This window comes from Bidens hawaiensis, unplaced genomic scaffold (assembly GCF_021521415.1).
Source record: "Bidens hawaiensis isolate Kalapana, Puna unplaced genomic scaffold, B.hawaiensis_p1.1 tig00006968_1, whole genome shotgun sequence".
NCBI classification, from domain to species: Eukaryota; Viridiplantae; Streptophyta; class Magnoliopsida; order Asterales; family Asteraceae; genus Bidens; species Bidens hawaiensis.
In genome coordinates, this window is record NW_027491478.1 from 55,560 (window position 1) to 66,183 (window position 10,624).

Here is a 10,624-nt window from a genome sequence, read left to right on the forward strand (position 1 = left end):
TGCCACACGTCACAATATTATTGAATGGCGCCCCCACTCACGCCCCCTCTCGCGCCCCCCACACCCCTCAGCCTTACCACTGCATGATTATTATCAGTTAAAAGTTTCCTCACCCTTGCCTGTTCTTTCTTCTTGATGTTAAAAATGATTATTTAAAATCTTTTTTCCATAAAACTAACCATGGTTAAAAAGGGTAGGTATGCCGAACCACTCTAGTTGCCAACTACTAGTCTCCAACATAAAACCCCCTCAACTCAATAGCTTTCTCCCAACTACCCCCACCACCTATTCCAAACATCCAGCGAGAGAAACCTTAACCCAACCCCAGTTTCCATTTTCTCTCTCTTAAAACAAAAAAAACCATGCAGCAATCCAACACACCGCTTGATCTCATGACATCCAGCAAAGTGTGGGGCCCATCAAACACATCATCAGAAACTCCAAGTACTGTTCCGATGATGATGTTTATACAGAAGCGTGAGGTGTTAATGATGCTGACAACTTCGGTTGCGGTGTTGCTTGGTTGCGTGGTTGTATTGGTTTGGCGTAAGTCGACGAAGAAGTCGGTGTTGGAGGCGCCGGTGACGGTGGTGCCGAAGAGGGTGGTGGAGGAGGAGGTGGTGGTGGATGATGGGAAGAAGAAGGTTACGGTTTTGTTCGGGACGCAAACCGGCACCGCGGAAGGATTCGCGAAGGTGAATTGATTAAATGGGTTATAAACGTATATTATTTAAAATTAGGTTGGTATTTGTTGGGTTAGTTATAGCACGGAAACTCATGTGTTATTTAAAACGTATATTTAATTTGTTAAAAGTAAATATGTTAAAAACGTATATATTTAAAGTATAAGGGTAAAATTGGAAACTGAAGGTAATTCGGTTGGTATTTGTTGGGTTAGTTATAGTGTGGGAACTCATGTTTTATTTAAAAACGTATATTTCGTTAAAATTAATTAGGTTAAAAACGTATATTATTATAAGGGTAAAACCAAACGTTTATATTAAATAGGTTATAAATGTATAATATTTAAAGTATAAGGGTAAATTCAATATGTTCTGTTGGTTGTTATTGGTCTGGTTTGTTACGGCGCTGGAACTTGTATATTATTTAATAACGTATATTTCGTTAAATTTTAATAGTGTTAAATCGTATATTATTCAAACTACAAGGGTAAAATAGAAAGTTTAGATAGGTTAAAAACATATATAATTTAAAGTATAAGGGTAAATTCCAACCTAAAAGGTATCGAAAAGTGTGTATGGTTTGGAATTCAATTGTTATTAGTTTGGTTCATTACAGCCTCCTCAGAATACGTATATTATTTAAAAACTAAAAACATATTTTATTTGAAGTATAAAGGTAAAATTGAAATTAAGAAAAAAACTAATAATGCGTGGACAGCTAAATAGTGGCCACGTGGACCAATCTTCACCAAGATGTTATTGTAGTATGAATGAACAAGTTTTTGTTAGTGTTGTTGACATGCATTTATTGTTGTTGTGTAAATTTAGGCACTTGTGGAGGAGGCAAAAGCTAGATATGAAAAGGCAGTTTTTAAAGTGATTGATTTGGTGAGTATATATATATATATAGACTCTGAAAGTGTTTTTACTTTACTAGCCATTTGAATCTAGAGTAGTATTTGATTTTATTTGTAATATTAATTATTTATAAAATTGTAGGATGATTATGCTGCTGATGATGATGAGTATGCGGAGAAACTAAGGAAAGAATCTCTGGTTTTTTTCTTTTTAGCTACGTAAGTTTTCTCATCGAATCGGGAATTTTCCATTTTTGGAAATTTTTACGTTATAATTGTTTATTCTAAAAAGATGCCTTTTGGTTTTTTTATGATCAAAATGTGGACTAGTGGTAGGTGGCTGATAAATAGATATTTGCATACTAGTTAAGCTTTTTATGATTATGTTATGATTGGTTAATTTGTAGATATGGAGATGGTGAGCCGACCGATAATGCGGCTAGATTCTATAAATGGTTTGCTGAGGTAAATATTGTTCTATTTGCATATCAATGTTTGTTGAAATATTTGTTCATTTATTGACTTATTTGTTTAGGGCGATGAAAAAGGCGAGTGGCTTACAAAGCTTCAATATGGGGTGTTTGGCCTTGGAAACCGACAATATGAACACTTTAACAAGGTAACAGTTCATGTCATGTTGTCACATTATAAATGTTCAGTCACATGTTACATTTGTGCTAAATTTAGTTTTTTTTTTTTTGAATTGTTTTGTATGTAGATTGCAAAGGTGGTTGATGATGGTCTTGCTGAACAGGGTATGTTCATTTCCTAACATATTCGCTTCAGTTTTGTATTATTTAGCGCTTATAGTTAAAAACCTAAAACTAGCAATTGTCATAAAATTCTGCTTTTGTAATCTAGTAATTATATTAGTACTGTATGCACTAAATCTATCATCAAGTCCCATTTTATCAAACACTCAGGCGAATGACTGTTTTCTAGTTTATTGCTTTGTAAAGACTTATCACTTTTTATTTTTAATATTGTAACTTTCACAACTTACAGGTGCGAAGCGCCTTGTTCCTGTTGGTCTTGGAGACGATGATCAATGTATTGAAGATGACTTCACTGCATGGTATTAATAAACATACACATTTTGTAATTTGTATTGATCGAGTAAAAGTAATCTAGCGGTCAGAAATGATGTTTTTATATTATCTTTTGCTCGTTTAGGAAAGAGATAGTGTGGCCTGAATTGGACGAATTGCTTCGTGATGAGGATGACACAACGGTTGCCACTCCCTACACAGCCGCTGTTTCAGAATACCGTGTTGTGTTTCATGAAAAACCGGGCATGTTTGAAGATCAAAGTCTGACAAATGGTCACACTGTTCATGATGCTCAACATCCCTGCAGGTATCATATTATTATCAAATGCCAAGTTCCGGTTTTTAACTTTTTATTTATTTATTTATTATATTTTGTACAATCTGACATAATTCTTTTCGCTCAAAGATCCAATGTGGCTGTGAAGAAGGAACTCCATACGCCTGAATCTGACCGGTCTTGCACTCATCTGGAATTTGACATTTCTAATACCGGACTAGCGTAAGTTAATCTTTAACCGAAATGAGTCGACGAAATCATACTCGGACCACATTAATTGAAAACTTTTTATATATTTTAGATATGAAACTGGGGACCATGTTGGAGTGTACTGTGAGAACCTAAATGAAGTTGTGGATGAGGCTGAAAAGTTAGTAGGTTTACCACCCGACACATTTTTCTCGGTGCATACCGATAAAGAGGATGGGACACCGCTTTCTGGAGCATCTCTGCCACCTCCGTTCCCTCCATGCACTTTAAGAAAAGCTTTGGCTTGCTATGCAGATGTTTTGAGTTCTCCCAAAAAGGTATGTGTTCGTTTTTAGATCCGTTTGCTTTTAAACGGGTCAAAATTATAAAATAGCTAAAAGGGGTACAGGTTAAGTGGCTCGAATGTTGAAGAGTTTGTTAATGATTGCATACAGTCATACGCATCTTAAATAGTTTTTATTCAAGATTTTTTTGACTCTTGAAAAATTGGACAAAAGGTGTAAGTTTGACCCGTTTTAGCCTGAACCCGTTACTAGGCCTGTAACGAGCTGAATGAACATGAACAGAGCTTTTCCTGTGTTCGTTCGTTTAACTTTAGCCGAAAAACGAACGAACATGAACACTTAAACGAATGGATTTTTTTGTTCGTGTTCGCTCGTTAAGAGAATGAATGTGTTCTTGTTTGTTTGTTAATATTCTAAGCGAGCAATTTACGAACATAAACGAAACCTACCAAAAGTAAATGTATTTCCAAGTAATTGTCTAAAATACAATGACCATTACATTGAATTATTCAGAAGTAAACAAACATATCCAAATAAAGGTTTTTCAAATACGAAATTCAAATTATATTGGTAATAAATATATTTGAGCCAATATTTAAACGAACGAACATAAATGAACCGGTATAAAGGAACAGACATAACCGAACATAAATGAAACCACAAGACATGTGTTCAGATTCGCTTGTTTACTAAATGAACGAACATAAATATGCTTCCCGCCGAACAGTTCATCGAACTTTCGGTTCGTTTACATGCTTACTCTTTACTCACCCTGCACGTCTCTCAAGAATTCTTTTTTAAAACTAAACTTAAGCTTATGTTTAACAGTCAGCATTGCTTGCACTAGCTGCACATGCCACCGACCAAAGTGAAGCTGACAGACTGAAATTTCTCGCATCTCCTGCTGGAAAGGTTGGACTTCATTTCATAATTCACCACTTTGATAATTGAAATTGATCAATGCTTATATGCATATATTGATGCTGATATTATTATACATTGTTTATATTAATATTCTTCAGGATGAATATGCTCAATGGATAGTTGCAAGCCACAGAAGCCTTCTTGAGGTCATGGAAGCCTTCCCATCCGCTAAACCTCCACTTGGTGTTTTCTTTGCGTCTGTGGCCCCACGCTTGCAGCCCCGATACTACTCTATTTCCTCCTCCCCAAAGTAAGTCTATTCAGTGATGCTCGTGTTCATCCGTTCAACTTTAACAGACAACCGATTGAATGCGAACATTTAGACGAATGGGGTTTCTTGTTTTTTCAACTTTAAGAAAAATGAATGTGTTTATGTTCGTTTCTTTTCGTTCGTTAAGAATATAAACGGCGGTTTATGAACATAAACGAACATAACTGAGTTAAAACCAATTTAAAGTAAATGTGTACAATGTGTTGGGCCTAAAATGTTTTTATAATTAGACCAAATTGTAATGGGCCTAAAAAATTTAATGAATCCATTAACGAACGTAAACGAGCGAACTTAAAAAAACGTAAATTAACGAACATAAATGTATGTAAACGAGTGTTCATGTTCGTTCGTGAACATAATTAAATGAACATAATCGAATTAAAGTAAACACACGTTCATGAACATAAATTAATGAACGATGCATGTGTTCATGTTCGTTCGTTTAGTTAAATGAACAAACAAATGTGTTCATGTTCGTTTTCTAAAACAATAGTTAGCGGTTCTGCCCCTATTTTTTTTTCTTTACTGGCTGAAACAGACGGTTAACATCCCTAGACTTACCAGGATTCATTTATATCTTGTAATTTATATTTATATAATTTTGATATTACAGGATGGCACCAAACAGGATTCACGTCACGTGTGCATTAGTTTATGAGAAAACACCAGCAGGCCGAGTCCACAAAGGTGTTTGTTCAACCTGGATGAAGGTATTAGTTCATTACTTCATTTTCTTGACCGTTGACCATTGAGTTTCAACATTGACTTTTTTATAATTAAAGTTTAAAACTTTTTATTTTTTCAGAATGCTGTGCCTATGACAGAAAGTCAAGATTGCAGTTGGGCCCCTATTTATGTTAGAACATCCAACTTCAGACTGCCGTCTGATCCTAAGGTCCCCGTTATCATGATTGGCCCGGGCACGGGTTTGGCTCCTTTTAGAGGTTTCCTTCAGGAACGGTTAGCCTTAAAGGAAGCTGGAACTGAGCTCGGTTCATCCATTTTGTTCTTCGGATGCAGAAACCGCAAAGTGGTATGTTTCTAAAACACTCTTTTCGACTATCACTAGAAGTGGCAAAATGATCGGGTTTTCATTTTGGGTTTGACCCGTTATATGTTTTACTATTCTTTTAGCTGACCCGTTTGCCCCGTATCTTCAAAATCTAACACCCACAATTTGCATATACTACTTCAGGATTTTATATATGAGAACGAGCTTAATAACTTTGTGGAGACCGGTGCTCTTTCCGAGCTCATTATTGCTTTCTCCCGTGAAGGCCCGACTAAGGAATACGTGCAACACAAAATGAGCGAGAAGGTTAGGAAAACAACCATAACAATATCTATTTATAATTTTCTTATTTATATAATTAAGTATTTCATCATTTTTCGAATACGTGCATGCAGGCTTCTGATATCTGGAATTTGCTTTCGGAGGGAGCGTATTTATACGTATGCGGTGATGCCAAAGGCATGGCCAAAGACGTACATCGAACCCTCCACACCATTGTGCAAGAACAGGTATGTTTAACTATTCAAGTCAATTAATTATTAATTTTGTTTTTCATTTGCATAAAAATATATATTTATTATATTAGGACTTATGAGTAGTTAGCTGAGATGGTGACCGATAAACTTATACGGTGTTAAATAGTTTGGGGTCCATGTTACCTGTCTTTGCAACTTTAATGAGAATCTAACTGAAAATCTAAAATGACACACCATCTCTGGCCCATGAAAACAACACCCTTCACATCATGTATTTTCAAGTAAAAGTTGCCTATTTGTTGACTCTAGCATGGGTCGAAATGTTCGAGTGATTGAGGGCGGTTTGGCCATTTAACCATACTTGGAGTCTGAAAAATTAGTAGTTATTCAAATCGTTTACCTTTTTGTGGATGCAGTCGGGTTATTTTTTAACTTTTAACGGGCCATTAGTTGAGAGTGGTTTGACTTATATTGAAACAAATAATGGTGTAAACGAGTTGAGCCAAGACTTGGCTCAACTAGGCTTGAGCTCGGCTTGTGTAACTTACTAGAGCTCGAGCTCGAGTTTGGACTCGTTTAGAAAATATTTCTAAAGCTTGAGCTTGGCTCCTTAGTAGTTCTTTAAACTCATGTTCGGCTCGTTATTTTATTCAATAATTAGACATTCATGATTATTTTATATTTTATCTTTAAGTTTTATATATTACAAAATATATATTTAGTTACTTTCATCAGAATTCTATACATAATAATTATTGAATTCTATACATAATAATAATTATTATATACATGTATATTTAATACATTAAATAAGAATTATGTAAATAGTAGGCTCGCTTAGGGTTGTGGCCAATTCTACCTCGATAAGTGAAGCTCAAGCTTGGGCTTGTTTTATTAAACAAGCTTATAATATTAAGCTTGAGCTCATTTAAGCTCAGCTTGATTCGATCTTTTAACGAGCCGAACTCAAGTAGCTAATGCACGGTTTGCTCGTTTACACCCCTAGAGATAGTATAATTTTGTAGTCATATTTACATATTATGAATCACCTCTCTCAGTACCATTGCAAAATTATCTGGGAGCTCTAACTAACAAGACAACATTATATTTGTGAATTTCAGGGATCTCTAGACTCGTCAAAGGCGGAACTTTATGTGAAGAATCTACAAATGTCGGGAAGATACCTCCGTGATGTTTGGTAAAAAGAAAAAAAAAACTTGGATTAGCAAAGCTTATTTGGAAGTATAGGCGGAAAGAGCAGCCGTTATTTCCTACAAGAGCGGAAAGTGTATTCACATGTGTCGCTAATTATAGCACAATGTGTTCAGAAATTCTTTTGTATTCTGTTTTTATATAATCATGGTTTGAAACTTTGAATATGTAACTTATAATGAGAGAGTAATAGCTTTTTACATGCATATTTGAATGAAATTTAGAGATTTAAAGATACAAAAACAAGCATGAAATGTCACATCATTGTAGAGAAACATACAATCAGAAGACTGGAATTGGAATGACTACTCTGGTGGATAAATTAGCAACTTAAACCCGTTCCTTTGCATTTTCTTGTGTCGCTCTATTAACCGTGCAGAGCGTATAGCAGATGGTGTATGATGCAGCTTCATGGTCTGCAGCGTAGATAGATCCTTCAAACCGTGAGGAAGAGCCTCTAAATCGCAAACATTGCGCAACCACAATATGTTCTAATCTAGGAAAGTGATGACCCGAAGCGTTCCAATGCACCAAATCCGTTTTCCCGATTAGCAAATATTTAAGTAGACGAAACCCCCCGTCAAGCGGGTCCCATTGAGGTCCCGTAAACGCATACACTTTCAGTTTGAGAACTTCAAGATACGGTAGCATGGCTATTGTAGACATATGCTTCCAATCCAACAAGGTGTCTGATAAAGTCAACTTGTTCAAATGGGGCGGGAATTTGTATGACGGTGGAAGAGCCCTTAGCTTACCTTCGGATGGCGGGCATGGGAACGTGTCATTTAATAACTTCAATTTCTCGAGGTTATCCAGCTTAGCAAGATTAGCAAACAAACTCGCACTTTTCTTCAGTTCCATGAGAACGACAAGTCTTCCACGAATTCCAAGCTTTTTAAGGTTGGGTGTTCTAGCTAAGATGTTCTCAGTACAGCTGTCAGGTGAAATAGTGGATATAGTTTGTATGTTTCCTTGCACAAAAGGGTCTTCGTTGTCCATTCGGGTTTTGGCTTGAGGCCCATGTAGACGACTCGACCCGTTTGTACGCAGATGCCTAAACTGTGACATTTTCCATATGTCTACTTGAATGTCAAGTTCACGGGCCGTTGTCTCAACAACTAAAGATTGAAGACTCCAAAACTTGGCAATGGATGGCGGAAGTACCTTAAAGTTTCCAAAAATGGAGTTGTACCTTAAATGCACGAGTTGTGTGATTTCAACTGGGAAACGGGAAATATTTATGGATTTGATATCTAACACACGGACTAACTTAAAAGATTCATGGATGAAAGATGTATGCTCTCTAGATAATTCGGTTTCTTCCAAAGGAAAACACAAGAAAGATCGAACATGTGGGCCCGAAGGTTTTGAGTGAATAAAGTTCATGACATGTGAATGAACACAAAGACGACGGTAGTTTACCGGCGAAATCAAAGAAGTTTGATCTTGTATATTTTTTTTGATCACTTGTAGAAACTTCTCTTCTGCTGCTTCACGTAAGCACAGATCGCGCAACATATCATGAACTCGACATGTTTTGATCCTTCCATTCGCCCTTCTTTTAGCAATCAGTATCAAATTCCGCTCAACAAGATCTTCCAAATACTCCTCTGCTAAATCTTCCAAACATTCTTGGCCATTTTCTTGTATAAACCCTTCCGCCACCCACAACATAACTAGCTTCCAAACAGGTATAGGAAAATCTTCCGGGAAAGCACCAAAATAGATGAAACAAACCTTCAAATGATCAGGCAGTTGCTTGTAACTTAATGCCAATACATCCAGACACTGCTTAGGGTCTCTTGCAACATAAGAACCGACGCTTTCAGCAACCTTCTTCCACTGATCGTGTGTCTTATCTTTCTTCAAAAGAAGTCCAGCAATTACAACTAAGGCTAGTGGCAATCCATCGCATTTTTTAGCTATTGTTTTGCCAAGTTCAACCAGCTCAAATGGGCAACTTCCTTTTCTAAAAACTTTTGTAGAAAGTAGTTTAAAACTTTCATCTTCATTTAGAAACCGCAAATGATGAGGTGAAGTGTAAGGGTTTGCAAGCAAAGCCACATCTGTGTTACGGGTCGTTAACAATATTCTACTCCCGCAATCTTGGTTAGGAAAAGCAGTCTTGAGATCATTCCACGCGTCTGTTGTCCATACATCATCTAATACAATGAGATACCTTCGATCGTTCAAATGTTTGCATATTTCTTGAATTATCATTTCCTCACTCATTTTAGAAGTATGATCTGAAGGCTGCGTGATAGAACCCAAGATAGCAAAAAGCACTTCCTTTCGGTTGTATTCTTGAGAAACATACACCCAACCGCGCACAAAGAAGTGAAATTCAATGTCGGGATCACAATAAACCTTCTTAGCAAGAGTTGTCTTGCCGAGTCCACCCATACCAACAACTGAGACAACTTCAAGAGACTCACTAATATTAGTGAGTCGACTCACTACTTCTTGTGCTTCTTCGTCAAAACCAATAACATTATCTTCTTCGACCTCTGGTTTTCTTCTTTTTAATGATGTAGGTTTCTTTGAAGACTCACCAGCGTAAAGAGCTTCAATCCCGAACTTCTTTTTCTCATAAATCTCCTTCACTTTCACCTTGATGGATTCAATATCTTTAGCAACGGACCGAAGCTTTGATGGGTGATCAAACACATGGACCATTTTGCTAAAGGTGCTTCTTTCTTTCTGCATGGCGGCATTAACAACAAATGTGTCAATGATGTCTTCTGCTTCATAAGCCACATCTCTGATCTGCCTTACTAATTCTCTTACATACTCATATTCGCTACGTTTCTCTTTTGAATCTTTGAGAAACGCTTTCATTAAACTAAGCTCCTTGTAAAGAGATTCAACTTGACCCTTCACTCCAGATATCAACTCAGCGTTGTAGAGCAGCAGCTGCTTCAGATTGTCCAAGAGGAATTCAACCACCGCGTCCGCCATTTTAGACCCAAGAATTATTTAACTCCGAACTTTCAAGATAAGTGGACCTGCAACACTAATATCATTATTTTAGTTATTTCATCGTCTAAGATCATAATTCTCTTACGTCTCGAGTCAGTATATATGTTTGCTGGGAGGTACTGAGGTACATAAACCTTTTACCATGGAGTCTATTTTTCAGTTTTAGATATAATGTTACACACATCAACATATGCTATCTTCTGTTACTCAGATGCATACATCAAAACTCAATTTAATTTACTCATCAAGTTACTATCCTAGTTTCTGCTTTGTTGCAGTCAAAGCAATGTTTTAAAAACCGGTTTCTACCGGCCGGTAATACCGGTTAAATTGGATGCCGGACAAGTAACCAGTACGTTTTAGCTAGGGGTGTCAATCGTGTCGGGTTAC

At 36.7% G+C, this 10,624-nt stretch overlaps 1 protein-coding gene and 1 pseudogene across 1 annotated transcript; one reads left to right on the forward strand and one right to left on the reverse strand.

Annotated features, from left to right (window-relative positions):
• Positions 1-362: 362 nt before the first annotated feature.
• LOC143634045 (NADPH--cytochrome P450 reductase 1-like) lies at positions 363-7,445 on the forward strand. Its single transcript, XM_077102227.1, has 17 exons — positions 363-695; positions 1,512-1,571; positions 1,683-1,759; positions 1,948-2,005; positions 2,076-2,159; positions 2,259-2,295; positions 2,546-2,615; positions 2,714-2,896; positions 2,996-3,088; positions 3,168-3,393; positions 4,189-4,272; positions 4,383-4,534; positions 5,169-5,265; positions 5,361-5,588; positions 5,751-5,873; positions 5,963-6,076; positions 7,165-7,445. The coding sequence occupies exons 1-17, from the start codon at positions 363-365 to the stop codon at positions 7,243-7,245; spliced, it is 2,100 nt and encodes a 699-aa protein (XP_076958342.1). The 3' UTR covers positions 7,246-7,445.
• Positions 7,407-10,624, reverse strand: LOC143634044 (disease resistance protein RPP13-like; annotated as a pseudogene).

What these genes read in the sequence shown, in the direction of transcription:
- LOC143634045 (XM_077102227.1), top strand. Translation starts at nt 363, where the DNA reads ATGCAGCAATCCAACACACCGCTTGATCTCATGACATCCAGCAAAGTG. An exon ending in AATATGAACACTTTAACAAG is followed by an intron (nt 2,160 to 2,258) that starts GTAACAGTTCAT and finishes TTTTGTATGTAG; the next exon opens with ATTGCAAAGGTGGTTGATGA. An exon ending in ATTTCTAATACCGGACTAGC is followed by an intron (nt 3,089 to 3,167) that starts GTAAGTTAATCT and finishes TATATATTTTAG; the next exon opens with ATATGAAACTGGGGACCATG.